The sequence below is a fragment of the Haliotis cracherodii genome, unplaced genomic scaffold (genome assembly GCF_022045235.1).
Source record: "Haliotis cracherodii isolate W230 unplaced genomic scaffold, xgHalCrac1.p SCAF_16, whole genome shotgun sequence".
Classification (NCBI taxonomy): domain Eukaryota; kingdom Metazoa; phylum Mollusca; class Gastropoda; order Lepetellida; family Haliotidae; genus Haliotis; species Haliotis cracherodii.
The window spans coordinates 27000675-27021294 of NW_027266271.1; the positions used below are offsets into that span (position 1 = coordinate 27000675).

At 41.7% G+C, this 20620-nt stretch overlaps 2 protein-coding genes across 2 annotated transcripts; one reads left to right on the forward strand and one right to left on the reverse strand.

Moving 5' to 3' along the window:
* Positions 1–2982: 2982 nt before the first annotated feature.
* Positions 2983–11005, reverse strand: LOC139464037 (N-lysine methyltransferase KMT5A-like). The gene is made up of 5 exons (XM_071245553.1): positions 10925–11005; positions 9591–9687; positions 8405–8537; positions 7897–8089; positions 2983–3081 (listed from the first exon to the last, which is right to left on the reverse strand). Exons 1-5 carry the CDS (start codon positions 11003–11005, stop codon positions 2983–2985), a joined length of 603 nt encoding a protein of 200 aa, XP_071101654.1.
* Positions 11006–16005: 5000 nt separating this feature from the next.
* On the forward strand, positions 16006–19336 carry LOC139464032 (uncharacterized). The gene is made up of 2 exons (XM_071245547.1): positions 16006–16284; positions 18891–19336. The coding sequence occupies exons 1-2, from the start codon at positions 16032–16034 to the stop codon at positions 19277–19279; spliced, it is 642 nt and encodes a 213-aa protein (XP_071101648.1). The 5' UTR covers positions 16006–16031; the 3' UTR covers positions 19280–19336.
* Positions 19337–20620: the final 1284 nt, after the last annotated feature.

Genomic DNA, 20620 nt, shown 5'->3' on the forward strand with positions numbered 1-20620 from the left:
TGCACTTCACGCAGCAGCAGAAGCAACCGCAGCAGCAACACCACCCTCACCAGCAGCAGCAGCACCAGAACTCATCTCAGCACTATACAGAGCGGCAGTAGCAGCCGCAGCAGCAACACCTTCACCAACAGAAGCACCAGCCACAGCAGCACTCGTTGCAACATTGAGCAGGTACCTGTGTGATGACGATGACAAAGGTTGTCATCCACTTTTTCGCATTATTAGCATTATTTCACTTTGTTTGAAGGTATCTAAGTTGTTGTTCATTATTAAACAGGGATAAATTGAACTGACTCTTTGTGTCTTGTGCCGAACCAAGGGTAGAGGTTGAGTTGAGATGTCGTCTACGTTGTCTGTCTGTTTGTGCGTCTGTCATGTCAGTGCACACCAAAGGGATGAAATAAAATATTAAAAAATAGATAAAAGAAAAAGGCCATGCTTGAAAGATCAGCTGGCTGGTAAGACATGATGGAGTCCACATGGTGTTCAGACTAATTGACACCCACCCTGCTTGCTTTGCCAACACAAAAAACAACAATCCAAAAGAACCCACATCCTCCCCCTCGTCCTCTTGAAGGCACACGCCTACGCGTGACACCACCATGGTACGTCTCAAAATAATAAAATAAATATATATAAATAGAGACGCGTGAAACACCACGTGTGTCTGGAGACACGAGTCAAACACCACGTATGTCTATCGATCTCTCTCTCTCTCTCTCTCCTTATAATATACAAAATAGGATCAATAATCCCGTGGATCAACGTGTGTTTGAAGACACACACGCATGACATCACGACTGCATGGCAACATGGAGTACATTACGTTTTGCATGACAACACACGACGTACATGACGTGTGCATGGAGACAAGAATGACAGTACGCCTGTCGACCTACACAAGTACCGACTCCTCGGCATCATTCATGATAATAATCATCCTATGGATCAACGTCAACGTCTGTTTGAAGACACACACACACACACACACACACACACACACACACACACACACACACACGCATGACACTATGTTTGCATGGCAACACACAAAGTACATGACGTTCACATCGCGACATGAAGTACATCTCGTGTACAAACGTCACGAAAGTGTATCGATCTTTCTCAATCCATCTAAATACTAAATAAATGTGTGTAGTCACACACGCACACACACACAGAGAGAGAGAGAGAGAGAGAGAGAGAGAGAGGACACCACGTTTTGCCTGGCAACACGCGTGAAACACTACGGGTGCCTGGCAACACGAATGACAGTACACTTGCCAACCTACACGAGCGCCAGCACCTCGGTATCATGAATAAATAAATGATAATAATCATCCTATGGATCAACGTCAACGTCTGTTTGTTGTCACGCGTGGCACCACGTTTGCATGGGGGTGACATGAAGTACATCACGTAGGCATATACCTACATCACGTTCATGTCTGTGCCTGTCGATTCACCGTTAGAATTCAGCCAACACCTTTAGCACCTTTAAATTCGCCACTCACCGACTTTTAACTTAGACAAACGACTGTCATCGTTGGCTACAATACACGATCGCCTTGTGGAACGAAACCTTACACCTCAAAGTTGACAAACACATCACCATACCCGATGACATGATTTGTGACATGTTGGTGCAAGATCCTTCGCCGATATGACGTCAACCTAGCAACCAAGTGGCAGAGTCGTCGACTGTGTTTGATAACTTTGATAAGCTCGTCTCAGTGAACTATCATCTCCACATGCCATCGCCACACACCAAAACAAAACAAAACAAAGAACTCGACTCTCCTCCCGCCTTCCTCCCTCCCTGAATCCCTCCTCCCTCCCTCCTCCTCCTCCTCCTCCTCCTCCTCCCTTCCCAGGGGCGGTCGGGTAGCCTAGTGGTTAAAGCGTTCGCTCGTCACGCCGAAGACCCGGGTTCGATTCCCGACATGGGTACAATCTTTGAAGCCGATTTCTGGTGTCCCCCGCCGTGATATTGCTGGAATATTGCTAAAAGCGGCGTGAAACCATACTCACTCACTCACTCACTCCTCCCTTCCCTTCCGCCGCCGTCTATTTTTAGAACAAAAAAAAAAAAAAGATTTTTGACACGCTTATTTCAACCTTTGATCCGTTCACCTTTTACGACCGCCTCTCCGGGTTTTCCCTCCTCCCCGGAAACGGATGTGACGTCCTCTTGAAGCTGCGCACGCCACCAGAAACGGATGTGCCGCCATCTTGGATGCACACGCACCTCCCATCATGCCCTGCGCGCATGCGCAGTCACGTGACCAAACCGAAACCGGAAGTGACGTCACAAACCCTCTCGACCAATCAGAAGCCAGGATCGGTCCCAAACTACTGCACACAACTACTGCCGCCATTTTGTGTGAAGCAAAAGCAAGTGATACGAGAGGTGGAATCTAAATGGTCCATAGGAGAGGCATAGAGGGACATAACTCCTAATAGTCACTGGTGGCGCTACGATAGAGCCCAGGAATTCCAGCCTAGTTCGGCAAGGGTGGAAACTGGGATTTTAACGTCAGTTAGCTCTGTTGCCTCGGGAAGATAGTAAAAGGCGACTATGCTTGTCGGAAGAGGCAACCAACTGCATCGGATGGTCAGGCTCGCTGACTTGGTTGAAACACGACATCGATCCAAATTGGGTGGATCGATGCTGATGATATCAATCACTGGATTGTCTGGTCCAGACTCGATTATATACAGACCTCCGTCATATGGCTGGAATATTGCTGAGTGCGGCGTAAAACAACCAACCAACCAACCAATGTAGCGAGGTCTCTGAATGAATGAGATCAAGCGTTATCTCGTGTAGAAGTTGTAGGTCTTATTTATAGGTACTGCAGTCGGTGCTGAAAAAAGTACACCGACATTGGACATTCATACACTGAAGCAGAACAACGACACTGAGAACGAAATATTTCAGTGTTGAACTGATTTATTACTACAGTAAACAAATATGGAAAATTACAATTCTTTATCCATTTTGCAAACCGGAAAAAAGGTCGTTTTCAGGAGGTCCAACCATGTCCTTTGAATACAAAGATTGGTTTGCACTTTCGATGGCTGAAATATTAAAATAATAATTATAAAATATTACGGATGTACATGTGAAAATTAAACGCAAAAACGCAACGCGGTATTAATCCATACTTATATTATATATACTGAGACTTTCACCCTTTTGTACATGGTATTGTAACTTGTAGAGTTGTGTCTGCCGTGGAATCGCCAGAACCCTATAATCGTTGGTTCGAATCCCGGTTTTGCTCCGATTATGTTTCCAGGTTTGTCAGCACCATACCCGTATACGCGGGGTTTACCGAAGTTGTAAACGTTTAAGGCCTTGATCACTTTGGGCCTTCCTCCAACATTGAACTGACACGTCCTGACTAAACTGGAATATTACTCAAAGTGTTAAATGAAACTCACTGACTCTTATTGTTGCCAAGCATATTCTACATGCATGAGCTGGTTTTAGTTCGGATATGACATCCAATAATTATCTCGACGAGCATTGGGAGGAAAAGGTGACAGTCGTGACCGATATCAGAAATTGAACCTCATTTACACTCTTCAAAAAAAGAAACGCACAGGTAGTATGTAGTTCATTGAACCTGACTGCACAAAACATCCGGTATATAAATTAGATGTATGTTATTGGAAGCTTTGGTGGCCTGATATTCGACAAACGGTCCTTTCAAACGCAGCCATTGTCAATGTCTTAAACAGTACTGTTTTCACACTTGTTAAAAAATGTCATTGCGGAAAACAGTAAAGCAAAATACACGTGCAACTTATGGCATTCGTAACTCGTGGTAGTGGCTTTAAAAAGGCAAGCATAAGCCAATAATTTGTCATTCAATTGTCAACATTTTTTCGAGTTGGAAAATGCTGAGACTCGGCGTTGCCGATCGGAACATCGCCGCAGGACATATCCGAAGAGGAGAATCGCAGTCTTCTGTTGCACGCCACTTCAACGTCCACCACAGCACAATTTGCCGCCTTTGGGGCCGATACACACAGTTCAATTCCACTGCAGACCAATCCAGAAGACCAGTTATCGTCCCTGTTTTGCAACAGATCCATCGACAGCGACGCATGCGTTGGTGCCATACCTTAAAGCCTTGGAATTTGAGAAACTGGAGATGAGTGTGGTTTAGCGATGAATCACGATTTTCTCTTCACCGGCGAGATGGAAGACAACGCGTTTATCGTCGTCGAAATGAACGTTTTTGGCCAAAATTGTGTACGTGAATTCGACAATTTCGGTGGCGGTAGTGTCATATCCTACACCACGAGATCTGACTTGGTTGTGGTTCAGGGACATTTGACAGCAAATCGCTACATGAATAAAATTCACCTTCTTCCAATCATTGATCGCCAGAGGGAGCTGTTTCAACAGGACAACGCTCCAACAAACACATCTGGTGTCACGGTAGACTACCTTCATAATGCGTTAGAAGCAGAATGGCGCAGAATTCGTACACTTATCCAGTCAGTGCCGAGGAGATGCAGAGCCGTGATTGCTGCCCGGGGTGGTCACATGAGATACTGAGTTCAGCGCAACCTTCTGTGACATGACAATGAACAGTTTTCAATGCCTGTGTCCAACGACAACATGTGACTATCGAGCTCCAAAATTTCATATTTTTTTCTATGATATCAAATTACATATATCGACTTTATTAGGTACACAAATTTTCTTCCTCTACCTGCGCGTTTCTTTTTTTTAAGGGGGTATGTTAATTATTAAAAAACTTTGTCACTGACGGTCATGATGTTCACACTACTAGCGGAGGGATAAGTTGGTATGCGGTCTACGGTGAATCCTACAGTAACACTACTCAATTGCTACTTCATTTTGTGACGATTACCAAATAAGCCTCAAGTCCAATGCTTCCTTTGTAGCCTTTGTTATGAGCTGATGATGACTGAACCTCACACATCAAACTACACAATGGTATTAAGAGGGTTGCTGGTATGTTATTACATTATATGTGTAACTCGGGCCATCGCGGGTTTTTAAGGATATAGTCCATCTGACGCTAGTATGAAGTAACTGTTATTACAGACTAACATCTTAATAAAAAAAAGTGTTGTATATCAAACAACATTTTAAGCAATTCCCATTTTACGGTAATCCACCAATTGCTTACGTACGGAAAACGAAAGCGAGTGGCCACTGATTTCACTGTATAAACATACATAAACTGGCCTTCCTTAGGGATTCCTTACATATGTTTGTGTTTCTCGTCGCCAAGGGTTGCCGGGGAGGGGGATGAGTGGCGGATGAGCAAAAAATAAAAAAACCCAAGTAAAATAGGAGGTTCCCTATGGCCGAAGGTGGTCAAAGCTAACAGTGAGTGAGTGAGTGAGTTAAATTTTAAGTCACATGGGCAATATTTCAGCCATATCGTGACTAGCAATAGTTAAACACAATATATATATATTGAAAACTTGCATAAAAACCTGTCAACGAAGGACAGTAAAATTACTAGATTCATCACAGAAAAAGATATAAAACTGGTACGGAATTATAAAAGAGAAGAGCACTATACATAACGATACAAGATAAAAAGAGGCTATAGATCGCCAGGAGCTTATAGGTAGACCACCATGCTATGGTCCATGGGGACTTACAGTACTTTTGCTACCTGCATGGACCTCAGCCGGATTTACATCACTCTTCAGCTGTTGTCGATTATTGATAAAGTTAGCATACATTAAAATAACACAGATGCTACGATTAAAAGTGTGGTACAAAGAAATATACTATGAAAGACGTGGTCTTACATATCCTCTCAGGGGGACAATAATTTTACACTACTTCAACCCCCTTTGAGGATACAGCCACTAACAATCTCAGTTATTAATTTTATTCAACCAATTTTAAAACAGACAAATTATATACAGTAGATATTATTCAAAATGTATGTAACAATTCAATTTCCTTTAAAAAAACGATGATTAAATGATAACTAAGATTAAAAAGATCCTTGAAGAATGAAACTTTGAAATAGTTATCCCTTGTGATGGCAAAATCAATGCAGTCAAGCAGGACATGCTTGACCTTGATTCTCTCATCACGAGGGATACAAAATGGAGGATCCTCACCCTTTAACAAATACTCATGTGTATACCTGCTATGGCCAATACGACATCGTCGTATTATGACCTCTTCAAATCTGGACTGACAACCCAAGTAGGTGTAACCGATACTTGGTTTAATTTGATGTAATCTATTGATACCTACTTGGGTGTCCCACTTCTTTTGCATCAGATGGTCAAAGCTAACAATGTGAAACCAAAGGGTTTTGACGATGTGTGCCAAATATCAAATTAAACATATGTCTGGTCTACTATTGAGCGCAAGTTGAAACCGAAAATACTCAACGTAAAAACATTTCGGAAAAGGATCTAAGAGGAAAGCACATGCAGATATAAAACAACAAGCACATGAAGTCATATTGTAATTAAAAACATTCTTTCCCTTGACCTATTTCAAGTCATAAAAACTGCACACAAAAAAGTTCGAATCAGTTCAGAAATCATCCTAATTTTAAAATAAATATGTATCGTCTGACATGAAGTCTCGGGCGAACTGAAACGGGATACTTTTGTCTTGAAAATCTTTTTACACGGGTTTACATCTTGATAGATCATTCAATATGTTTATATTTATTAGATTAGAATGGCAGATGAGCACGATCTCCCTAATTCAATAAAGTTTAAATTTTATAACAAAGAAATGCAAAATATCCCTTCCAAAGGGGAACCGATTTCATATTTGAAAAGCATTCATACAATAAATTCCTACCATATTTTCATGGAAATTTATATTAATCGTTTCCCAGAATTTCACAGATGAGCGAAAATAGGACAACTCAGCTGTTTATTATTACAAGCACTGATTCAACTTAGGTTTCTGCAAAGAAATATTTAAATCAGAATGTCTTGTATCTTCTTGTAATGAGACAGTAGATCGAAGTACGCACTTGTCTATAGTTTAACAGTGAGAAAGTTTTGACTACCCTGACGGTTTCGATTATATATATTTGTATGAAGTACGGAATAACAAAATATACGTACAAATAGACGAAATAATAGTAAATGTTATCAAATTGGCTCACTGCAAGAAAACTATCCGTACAGGATGATGAAGGGAAGCTTGGACAGGATGTGATGGTTCAGAGGCAAGCTGTTTGAGGTACAAAGTTACTTTAACTCTCTTATCGCTCAGTGAATCACCAAAGATAGTAGGCCGGAGGGTTTCAAAATTGGTAGTAAGTTATGTCTACTTTAACGGACAAGGTAGCACCACCCTCAAACTTCACAAATATGACAGAGGCCCGCCTGTGTGATTGCCAGACCCAGGTGCTTTCTCAAACATCAACACCACTCCCTGCTTTATATATGAACTAGAGTGGAAGCGAATTCTATTTGACAAAACACGGAAAAAAATGCAGCAAAGAGTTGCTTCCATTTCAAGTTTCAACTGAGCAGTTTAAGAACGCATACTGCCCCTCATATATACGAAGGTGGGTTTCAAAACACGCTTTAATTATAAACTTGATATTTGTTTTCAAGAATCGAGATAGAAATGCTGAAATTTAGGAATATATAATATTTGTATTCTTTCTGCGGGAGGGAATTTTGCATGCGGTGGGACATGAGAAACACGACAATGACGCCTTTTAAAGAAATAGCACATTTATATGTATCAGACATTAGTTTTTTTTAAATTAAAGTTTAATCCACACGCGGTAATATATTTTTAAACGTTAAATGCTATTAATGATTGTTTTCTTTCCCAAATGATTTGTCCATACACCTCAACAGTGAAAGTATTAATTTGAACACAAAAAAGCCACAAATTACCTGTCGCCATGGAAAATCACTATTATAATTATAGTTGAAACGAATTTCTTGACCAGTTGTGATGAATCTGTGAGCGAAAAAGGCAATGTGAGGTCGCCCGTCCGCAAAAAGTAATCTTGCCATAGCATTTGGGTTACGCCACTCATCATTCATGAGACGACCATAGGATCCATCTTCTTGGGAAGCATCGATCCTTTTAATATGAAAATACATAAAATTTTACAGCTTGAAAAATGATACTAGGAAGCATTGATCCGTCCAATAAGAAAACACGCAAACAGTAACAGATTGTGGCAGCATCAATTTGAATATGAAAATACACAAAATATCTTAGGCCGGACAATACACTTATACATCTGAGACGTTCTAGGATTAGGCTTACTTTTCATTATATAATGTAGAGCTGGTGCAATATACTGCCTTGCTTTGATACAATCCATCTAGGGGCATTTTTAACTGAGATTTGTATTACTAGTTTTCAGAGGGGAAAGACAACTCAAACGCTTACCAAAAGCTGCGACCGTCGCAAAGCAGTTCAAAGGTGTACTCGTCTATTATTGGCTTCTTTACACAATATTTACCATGGTAGTAGGTAATGAAATCGCTTGGGGCAAAATCCTTGCCAGCAACTATCCCCCTTCCTGAGAACAAACAATCAACTGTGTAGTGTAACATTAAACGTTACCTCATCAATTGATAGGGGTCACGGGTGGCCCACTCGTCTAAGGCGCCGCGATTCGCTGTGCAGAGTTGCGTCTCTTGAGCATGCTAGAAACCTATGATTGTGGGTTCGAATCCCGGTTCGCCCCGATTATGTTTCTAGCTTTGTCAACACCATACCCGTGCTCGTGGGTTTCACCGAACTGGTAAACGTCTGAGACCTACATCACTTCGGGCTTTCCTCCCACATTAAGCTGACACGCCGTAGTATAACTGGAATACTGTTAAAAGCGGCGTTAAACCCAACTCACTCACTCACTCATCAGTTGATATACGATGGAGGCTTGTTTATCATGTCTAATGACGTAACATGACTATCTTCGTATGCCTTGTGTCATAACGTTTTCAAATCCGTGGACACGGGACAATAAGTCTTTTAGAGTCATGATTGCAAAGAGTTGAAAATAGTACTTGAATAAAATTAATAAAGTAAATAGTCTCAACAACGCTACAAGTTCAGTGGGGCAAAATCGTATTCGTCTCCGAAAAACACTCAATGCAAAGTTTCGTGTTTGTCTTTTGGAAGACAGTAGGAAGATGCATGTTTTGATATACTTATATATGTTCAACAATAGTACAAGTACCCCAATAAATAAGATTTCTAGCAAAACTTACACCATAATGTTACTGGAAAATACGTGGTAGCATTTTGGAACAAGCATAAATACAATTATGGTGGCACATCTATAATTACAGTTGTTACGACACAGGTACAGGCTGAACATAGCTTATCACTTCATTGCTTGGTGAATTAAACATTCCCCTAAACTTGTGACGCTACCTCTTATGCTATTATGTAATACTGTAGTTGTATACTGGTGAACCCTGCACCGAATAAAGTATTCATTTATTCAGTAGGCACAACATAGGTATAGTTTCAGTTGTCACAGAAAAAGACATAGTGACAGTTTTTTTACGACAAACGCTGTGAAGCGTACACCACAAAACCAAGCTACTGCAATGAAATACACTACCTATCGGCTGTCCAAGCAGTGTAATGCGAAGGTATGAAGGTGACATGTCGGATCGTCGGATAGCTGCCCTTGCTTCCTTGATCTGCTGTCTTGTATGCTGGGAGGAGGAAGGACAAGGATAATACTTGTGATACTTCAGGTCAAGCTCAAGTTCAGATTCAAGTAAACAGTTTTACAGGACGAAACATGAGCACAAAACACAATAGTTGTAGGATTATATGAACTTGGGTAATATTGCAACTAGTTAAAATGACAATCAGAAGATTCTGCAATGTTCCCCTTGAAGGGTGCTCATGGGCTCTGGTATGGATATTTATGAACGGAACGATGTTTAGCATCTTTATATCGTCCCAAGGCGAGCTATGCGAAGGTATAAAGGCGACATGTCTGATCGTAAATCAGCTGTCTGGTATGCGGGGAGGAGAAACAGGTAACGATAAAATGTGTATTACTTCAGTTCAGATTCAAGTTATCAGTTTCGATGTGGATATAGTTTTACAGAAAGAAATATCTGTACATATCATGGTAGTTGTAGGATCTTTGAAATGAAATACAGTAATGTTGAATATGAAATATAAGATACTTAGGCGAATAGTCGCAAAAAAACCAACGAAAATCGATGAGTGGTTCATTTCATGATAAAATATTGTTCTTTCATGACGTCATTTCTGGAGATTTGAACACGCTCGCAACTTGATGACGTCTAAATTGGACGACGTTATAGTTTTAGAGGGAAGTGCCTAGTGAGTTGTTCCCCATAGATGTAGCTGGGCTAAGCAGATATACGCTATGGTCGAAACGATCGCATCCAAAAGTGAGCGAGATACGACAATCGCTATTGGGAGAAAAGGTGCAGATAATGACGTGAAAATTGTGAGAGTACAAAAACCCCTGTACATAAAATCGACATGTCCGCATTGCCGAGGTCGGATTGTAATCAGAGAGTCACGTAAGAAAAAAACGACTCGTGGACGTTGTTCATCGGACACCAAAACACAGTGTTTTACTGTACGATAAACAACTCCCACTCGTCGTTTATTCTGTAATTAAAATGACACTCGGCAGATTCTGCCATGTTCCCCTTGAAATTCGCTCATTGTCTCTCATATTAATATCATTAATGAGCACGGTTTCAACCTCTATATATAAGTAGTCCCTCGGATGTGAAAGGAATATAGATTAAACCCTCAATTAATTCTGAAAATTCTCTCAACAAGGTACTTCTTTAAACAAAGTAAATACTATTTACTGTGCAGGGGGATTTCACTCATCCACATCTCATGCTCACATCAATGAAGTCAATGCAAACATAAAAATACAGATAACAAACATACCTCAGCCACCGTCAGTGCCACACATTCATCCTTATTCCAAATTGTGAAGATAACCGTCACCAAAATATACAGCCTATACATTTCCAATCGTGACCTCAAAGATGCTGCAGGCGAAATACTAGTAGAGTAGGACAAATATTGATGCAATGCATATCTAACATATTGACCAACAATGCCATAGTATTCGCCTTTGTTATATGCTTGCGCACAGCCGGTAACTAATCATGAAACACACCAAGTGGCCCTTTTGCAACAGCTCAGTGAACTCACGCTATAATGATACGATACGAATTGTTCTCCTGTAAGTTGAAGTTTGTTTGGGATTCTGCTGCGTCACAGGAATGCTGAATGTTTGCGTGAGATTGTGCACTGCTATCTTCCGTCAGTCAATAACACAAGATTGTCACCCTTTTTGAAAAAAGAAAACCATAAGTAGGTGGGAAGAGTAGGGCAGAATCCACGGGCAGTCCATCACCATAGTCACATGTAGCGTATACCAGGGCTAAGTGGGCCAGTTGGGCGCAATCAGGACCGCTTCTCACTTTGGCTCATGCACAACAGTACCTGTTTGTCGAGCCCTGACCTTATTTTGTATCCACAAGATCATTCCTCACTGCAGAGGTGACACATGTTTTGGCTCATAAGTTGCCTTTTGCTAATTTCAAGGCCGAGATTTAAGCATTGATAAATTTCTGTAGAATAATGGTCCAAATGTCTCCCTTTGAAAACTGCTAACGAGCATGCCAACAACATGTACGACTTCCTGAACGGTGGCTTTGGTTTTAGTCTGCAGCTCTGAGCAGGCATTATGAACAGCTAATGCCCTCCTCTCTCAGTACGTAGAACTGTCATGTCAGTGAATTCAGACTCAATCCCAGATATTCAAAATCTTGAGATGGAATACATTTGACTATCAGAGTGGATAATGAACCCAAGCTCTTGCAACTGTGAAGTTGTCACAGATACATTGCCGGAGCATTCCTTAGTAAAGCAGTAGGGAACTACTGTGCAACCTCTATTGTACTGCTGAAGCTTGTAAATCCATACTGTGTCCATACTGGATGTTTTAATTCTTACTGGATGTTAAACTCTTAAATATTTAAAATGAGCCTGTAAGAGTTATCCCTCTGTTTCCTTACAAATAGTGGGGATACACATTCTCCCTCACACAGAACAGCCTCGACTGTTTCCTCTTTGTCAAGATGTTTCAGTGTCTATGGCCCCTTCCTCACTTGCAAGGGTGCGGTGGGGTAGCCTTGAGGTTAAAGTGTTCGCTCGTCATGCCGAAGGCCCTGGTTCGATTCCCATTGATACAATGTGCGAAGCCCATTTCTGGTGTCCCCCCGCCGTGATATTGCTGGAATATTGCTGAAAACCATACTCACTCACTCACTCACTCACTCACTCACTCACTCCTCGCCCGCAGAAACATTAATGTCTCTAGGTACAGATCAAACCAAATCAGACTCTTGCCTTAAGCCTATATGACAACCAGATGCTGTATCTAATTCTGTGGCAATCCGATGTGATAGCCTGCCAGCTATAAGTGACATCTCTAGTTCTGCCTGCATATAAATCCGAATGAGGGAGATCGTTTGAAACCCTAAAACCACCAGTAATAGAAAACTAAGTCTGCTAACGAATTCCCAAAAAGCTTTCCTAGCTTTCTAGCCCTGTTGCTCGAAGTCGTAGCTTTCCCCGATTCCGCCATATTTGAATTGCGTGGGCCATGTCCACTTAGTCCTAGAATCGCGTGCGGAACCTCTTTGTTTCTCATTCCTGCCATCCTTACGGCTGTCACCGGCCGACGTGTCCCTAATGTTATAAGCATGCAGTAAGTGATCACAACAATCCGTAGGAAAACAAAGATAACGGCTATCAATATCCCGCATTAAGCCAGTGTCACTGTGAATAAAGCCAGTGCTCACCACCTTGTGCTCTAATAAAGTTAACTTCTGTCAGTGTGGAAGTTCAACTGACTGACCATTGCGCACTGACGGAAGATAGCACTTCTCTAAAAAAAACAGAAGCATTGTGACGTAGCAGAGTTGGCGAAGTTCCGCACAAAAGTGTCGAAGGTGTGACGCCAAATTCTTCTTTAGGAAGTGTTTCAAATTTATTGGATATCTCAAGTTGTGTCACCCATTCTAAACGGAAACAAAGATACCGTTTAACATATAGGCAAATATTAGTTTTAAATCTGGCTGTTGATTAGGTATTAATAGGGATGTATATTACAAGGCTATCATATCTGATCTCAAAAGTTAGGTATTGTCTATGGTTATACATTGTAATTATGTTTGAGTATTCTAAAAAAAGAAGCTTATATGATGGGGTGATTTTCGGATGAAAAATAATATAATTGTATTTCCTTGATAAAAGTTTGATTAGATTTATATTTGTACTAATTCCCTTATGTTGAAATATTCTGAATCTCTGGTGGTGTGTAGGGTTGATTTGCATCGGCCATCCAGGAACATAGAGTTGAGGCCTGCCTCGCCTATTGTTTCGAAACGGCCCAAGATGGCGTCACGTCCGTTTCCTCAAGAAGTAGTTTGTTTTGCATATTCTTGAGGCTGAGGGGGAGGACTCATATATTTTGGAGAAGATTATTGATTCGCGAGATAATATAATAAAATTTAAACGTAGATCTACGTTGTAGGCTATTTGATCAGCTGGTTAAAGACAGGCCTCAATATATAAACAAAACTCAGGTTATCATGGTAATCAGAGGTTTTCTTTTTGTCCAACCTGCAAGGCGTTTATATTTTAATTTGCTGTAGTCGCCCTATCCAAGTTTAATTTCTCAACATCAATTATTGTTGTTTCTTCCTTTATTGGCATTGTTGGAGGAGGGAGGAGTTGTTTTTTTGTGGTTGGTAGGCAAAGCAATGATGAAAGCGTTCTTTTGGGAGAGTGGGGTGGCCCTGGAAAGGGCCGTTGGAAACAAACTGGACAAGGCTTGTCTCTGTTTTACATTACTTTCCTTGATCTCGATACTAGATAATAATACGGTCCACTCCAACAGTCGGGTACGTCAGTTCCGGTGTATCGAGACGACATGGTTGATCTCTCATTAAGTGCTAGGACTGTGACGGTGTGCTCTGCTTCGCTCTTTTTTTTTTTATAGAATCGGCACTGAAACCCTGCTACCTGATTGGTCGAAAACGTAGCGCGCTGATTGGTCCGTTCCGGCGCCTGATCTGAGCCTCGGTTTTTCCAACCGGACAGACCCTTGTGATGGGTCAGTCTTACGGGGATGTACAGTCAGTCTTAGAGGGGTGTACTGTGACTCTAAAGGAGTGTACAGTCAGTCTTAATGGGTGTACAGTCAGTCTTTAGAGGTGTACAGTCAGCCTTACATGGGTGTACAGTCAGCCTTACAGGGATGTACAGTCAGTCTTATAGGGGTGTACAGTCACTCTAAAGGGGTGTACAGACAGTCTTAAGGGTGTACAGTCAGTCTTACAAGATGTACAGTCAGTCTTATAGGGGTATTCAGGAATCCATCACGTCAGCCATGTTGATGGTCAAACCGCGTCTTTCTGTCTGTGGCCGTTGCCTTGTTCATTCCATCTTCCACAAGTTCAATCGGGTATCCACGGGATTGTAGATATGATTTCAGTTCTGCAAGTCGTATGTTCCTTGTAGACATATTTGACAAAATCATGCGGATGGAATGCTTCTTTTTGTATGACTCGGGTGACGAGATGAAAGATGTAGATACTGTTTAGTATATGTAGGCTTAAAAGTATAGATCTGTCTCTAGATCACGTCCACATAGTTTAATATGTTATAAAGCTTGCATCTGGTTCCAGTGGCTATACTAGTGTTTGGCTTGCTTGGGAAAAGGTGACGTTGTCGGATAGGTGGTGTTTGTCGAAGGATGTTGGTCAAGAGTTGGCAGCTAATTTTGTTGGAAGATTTCAAGCAGTTTGTGCGTTCTGAGATTAAGACTTATTTGGATGAACAGAAGGTGGGTCAGTAACAAATATCTGCAACCTTGACAGATAATTCCTCGGTTACTCACAGGAGTAACTTTAGGAAGGATCAGCTAGGGTAATTGTACAGTTAAGACTTATTTGGGTAATTCAGGTCAGAATAGGTCAGCTACTTCTGTTCAGGCGTGTTCGATTACTATCAATTCAGGTAGTTCGTTCCCTAGGAAGTCAGATACCTTAGTTGGTTTGAAACAGGATTCAGGTTTGTCGTCAGGTGTTGTATGTAAATATTGACACAAGGCAGGTCATCTGTTTTCAACGTGTCATATACTCAAAGCCAAATGATGATCACAAACCACTCCCCATGCTTTTGTCCCAGTGTAATCTTATGTCATCAACATTAAGGATGAGTATGCGAGTGTCTCCTGCTGTTAGGGAGTAATTAACCTTTATTTCAAAAGGTCTGGCATTACTTCAACTGGATAAATCCACATTATGGCCAATTACTTTTCTGAGGGACACAGGGGCACTCTATTCGTGACTTTGGAGGGCGTCCTCTAGTTTGGGTAGTGGTTTCAATAGAGGGGATTGGAGGAGTAACTGGTGTGTTAGATGTTTGTGTCAATTACTACTTACGGGATGAAATAAAAGCTTAGAAGCAAGGTTTTACCACCGTAGTTTATCAGTACTGTGAATGAGTTTTCCATTCAGAAAACAACGCGATCTTAGCACTAAGATGATTGTAACGCCCATACCTTGACATAGACTTACCACAGTCGTAGCGCTAAGGTTGTTTTGAACAACGGCACCCAGGTCTCTTATTACCGCTGTGCCTCATGTTCTGTTGGAAGCTTGTTCAAAGGATAAGGGTCATTGCGCTTATTATAGGGAATACGTTACTTTAGTCAACATTATTAAGACCCGAGACTGTCCTCCTTCAGTTTTGTCCTCTATACCATGTGACATTTACCTCACAGTTAACGAGAAACGTTTCCTAAAAACATGAAACGCGGTGTGATTCACAGAATGCAATTACCTTCAGCTTGAAATGTTTGGAAATGCAGACACCGCCGCCAACGCTCCATAGTTCTTTTTCGTCTGCGTTTTCCTAAGTATCGTCTGCTTCATTTGAGACGAAGACGCGGAGGGTAGCGGATGATGCGATCATGTCTCAAACTGTAACAGTTTCAATTTTACTATTAACCTGTTTGGGCTTTGTTTTGCAAGCACTGGCAGTGGACAGTGACAAATGTGTGCAAAGCTTTCTCAACGACGCCGGCGACCTTAACCCTGAGCGTTTCCAAGGTTACTGGTACGCCAGGTACTCTTACCTCCCGTACCGTCCAGGGTTCAGAGCCATTGATACTCAGTCCATCTATGTGTACATGCCAGGATCCAGGCGGTGGAACATAGCAGCGGGTGAGTAGGCTTGACGCAGTAGTATTCAAAACTGGATACTTACGCTGACAGATCCATCACACGACATCTGTGGAAGTGACACTGTTTTCCTGAGAAGTAGCATGGGGTTTAATGTTCAAATCCAACAAAAAAGTTTCTGTTTTAAACTTATTTCTCTTATAAAAAATTTTCATTAGTTTTCAGTTTAAACATTTTGTTATTTTCTCACGAGTTGATTTCAAGATGATCATCAAGGTAATCATCTAAACTGATAAATAGTAGTTGTTAATAATTATGAAGAATAATCTGGTATAACAAATACATTATCATCCTCTTGTCTTGATGACATATCAAATATCAAAAGACACGTGTGGGATCGACTGTATACCAACCCTCTCGGCAACACGTTTTGCAGATAATCAATAAGGATTTGGGTTAAATGACGCTTTTGGCAGTATTTCAGTCATATGAAGGGATGCACGCTTATTGTTTGGGGAAAAGACCAAAGTGGCGCAGATGGCGAAGGTCGACCTCTTTGCTTAACTCAACGAACACGAGTGTTGTACGCTGACGTGTATGCAGCTATAGATATATACACTTGAGTTTTAAATGAGCTTGGATGTTATCAAATAAGAAAAGTATGTTCTTTTACAAATATTGCTTTTGTACAAGATCAAAACATGATGCATGATCCCTGTTCTATTCTGTATATACATACTAAAGATGAAAGGTAAATAACAAAGGTGAATAAGACCATTTCCGTTGGTACACGTCGTCGTTTGAACCTCATGGTGGTGATCACAATGCCAACTGCACCTTGGCTGCATTGAACGGTGACGTGTGATGAAGTGAAGTGGGGCTTAACGTCGCACTCATATCGAGACGAGGGTACACGGGTGTGTTGCTGCTTGTAGTAGTGCTGTTTCTGTAGTGTTAACCCACCATGCCCAGCTTAACATTAATACCCAACCCAGACACATTATACTGACTCCGAGCTGACCACTCCTTTCTATCCCTTTAATATCAAGTACCTTCTGTTAATGTCGTTTAGTATCAGGCGGCCAGGGGGTCGAACCACCGATCTTCCGGGCTTAAATGATTTGTGTTTGTTTGTTTGTTTGTTGTTTAACACCACACTCTACATGACAACGGTCTGAAAATAATCGAGTCTAAACCAGACAATCCAGTGATTGACCTCGATTCACGCAATTGGGATACGATGACATGCATCAACCAAGTCAGTGATCCTGACCACCCGATCCCGTTAGTCGCCTCTCACGACAAGCATATTCGCCTTTTACGTATAGAAACAAATACGATTTGTAACTGGTAGGATTAGAAAAATGTTCACCTTTGAAAAAATGGATGATTTAGAGACGATAGTAGAGACGATAGTGTAACATGTACCGTTCCGGATCGGGTGGTCGGGCTTGGTTGATGCATGTCATCTCAACTTAATTGCGTAAATCATTACTCATGATGTCAATCACTGGATTGCCTGGTCCAACGTCATATATTTTCAGGCTGTAATATAGCTGGGATATGGCTCTGTGCAGAGTCAAACATCAAACAAACAATTAGTATGCCTTTAATAGTTAATACTCAACAAGGAAAACATTATTATATGTATTCATCATGGACATATGGGATATCGTATGCTTTAAAATAGCAATACATTCATCATGGACATATGGGATATCGTATGCTTTAAAAAAGCAATACATTCATCATGGACATATGGGATATCGTATGCTTTAAAATAGCAATACATTTCATCATGGACATATGGGATATCGTATACTTTAAAACAGCAACACATTCATCATGGAAATATGGGATATCGTATGCTTTAAAATAGCAATACATTTCATCATGGACATATGGGATACCGTATGCTTTAAAATAGCAATACATTCATCATGGACATATGGGATATCGTACGCTTTAAAATAGCAATACATAGCATTCAATTTTGCACAATGCATGTCAGGTCGATGTTCTGATCAACATACTGACTTTCCTGAGGAGAACACACTGAACGCGAACACACTGAGCGTTCGCTCGTCACGCCCAAGACCCGGGTTCGATTACCCACATTGGGTACAATGTGTGAAGCTCATTTCTGGTGTCCCCGCCGAGATATTGCTGGAATATTGCTAAAGCGGCGTAAACCTCACTCATCATCACCGTAACCTTGATGACCCGTGAAGATTCAGGGGTAGAATAGGTTTTCAGCAACCCATGCTTGCCGTAAAAGGTGACTATGCTTGTCGTAAAAGGCTACTAACGGGATCGGGTGGTCAGGCTCGCTGATTTGGTTCATGTATGTCATCGATCCCAATTGCGTGGATCGATGCTCTGATATTAGTCACTGGATTGTCTGGTTTAGAATCGATTATTTACAGACCGCCGTCATATAGCTGGAATATTACTGAGTGCGGCGTTTAACAACAAACCAACCAACCAACCGTAACCTTGATCACATAGTTGTTAGATTGGGAAAACATTAGAACGCGAGTGAACCTTTAAGGGATCTGTGTCGAAAACATCGGATGTGGAAACTAAAATATAAATTGTGAAAGAACTTCACATGTACTGAATGTCAGTATTTGATTTCCGGTTCCCAGGTTTGAGTATCATTGATGGACTGTGTTACCGACGCGTTGTCAACGTCACTGTCGACAGCCCAGGCACCCGGCGGTTCAAGGACTTTACCTATTTCCACCACGTCGTTGCCACAGACTACGACAATTACGCTGTGGTCCTTTTCTGCTGGGGGGTCAACCTCGCCGGCAAATGTGAGTACGGAGACATTCAAACCATCGTCCTCACCCGTTCCCCTCAAGACCTTAGGAAGACTAACGTCTGGGGGAAGGTCACCGCCGACGTCAAAGACTGCGCAGACCCATCACAGTTAACAGATGTTCTCCAAGAACACATCTGCGCATGTCGGGATCCCGATGATTTCACTCTGGGGTTGGGCAGCACGTGCCCCGACAGAGTGCCAAATGTTTAAAACATATCCCTGCCTTTGCATGAATTTGTATCATCATAAATAAAGTTTTTCCTCCTTGATAGATCCTGATGAAATACGTGTTTGAACGTCAAATGGTTGGTTGGTTGTTTGGTTGGTTGGTTGTTTAACGCCGCACTCAGCAATATTCCAGCTATATGACGGCGGTCTGTAAATAATCAAGTCTGGACCGGACAATCCAGTGATTAATATCATGAGCATCGATCCACGCAATTGGGATCGATGACATGCATCAACCAAGTCAGCGAGCCTGACCACCCGATCCCGTTAGTCGCCTTTTACGACAAGCAAAGTCGCCTTTTACGGCAAGTATGGGTTGCTGAAGACCTATTCTACCCCGGAATCTTCACGGGTTGAACGTCAAATGGCACCATTCATTTGGATACAGTCATTTCTCCGTGTCTCTGATATATAAACTTTGTGATATATGTAGCAACCTACAACAGTACATTGGGGTTCTGAGTTCAGATCAAAGAGAAAGATGTGTGAGTGAGTGAGTGAGTGAGTGAGTGAGTGAGTGAGTGAGTGAGTGAGTGAGTGAGTGAGTGGAGGATTAACGCAATTTCAAAAATCGATTCAGGTGTTTACCGGATTGTTGTTTGTTTGTTGTTTAACGTCACACTCGGCAATATTCAAGCTTTAAGACGGCGGTCTGTAAATAATCGAGTCTGGACCAGACAGTCCAGTGATGGACATCATGAGCATCGATTCATGCAATTTGGATCAATGACATGCATCAACCAGGTCAGCGAGCCTGACCACCCGATCCCGTTAGTCGCCTCTTCCGGCAAGCATGGTTTGCTGAAGACATATTCTATCCCGAATCTTCACGGGTCTCCACCTTGATGAAACATACAAGAAATGTTTAAGTGATCAAATGGAGATGAACCTCCGAGGCTGACACCAGTCTGCCAAAACTAGAGGTCAATAGTGTGAGCATCAATCCACGCCGTCGTCGTACACAACCCAAGGTCGATGATGAGGCATGTTCAGTCTGATCACCCATGATAAATACCACAACCAAATGAATCCGATCTTACCTTTATTTTGGACCTGCAACAAACGCAAAGCGGCGATTCTACTCCATTGTGCTTATATCCTCATGGAGGATTCCGGGGCCAATTGGGTCCTTCGCATCTCGCAAGATACGGCTAAAGAGGATAGGGTGGTCAGAATCAGTGCTGATAGCACGTCATTTTGTCTCGCGGGTTGTTGTTCATGTTTTCAGTCACTGGTTTTCCTGGTCCAAACTCTATCACACTACACAGGCCGATCCGACTATACTGGAATATTGTTATAACCATCCAATCATCAGTAGACAAA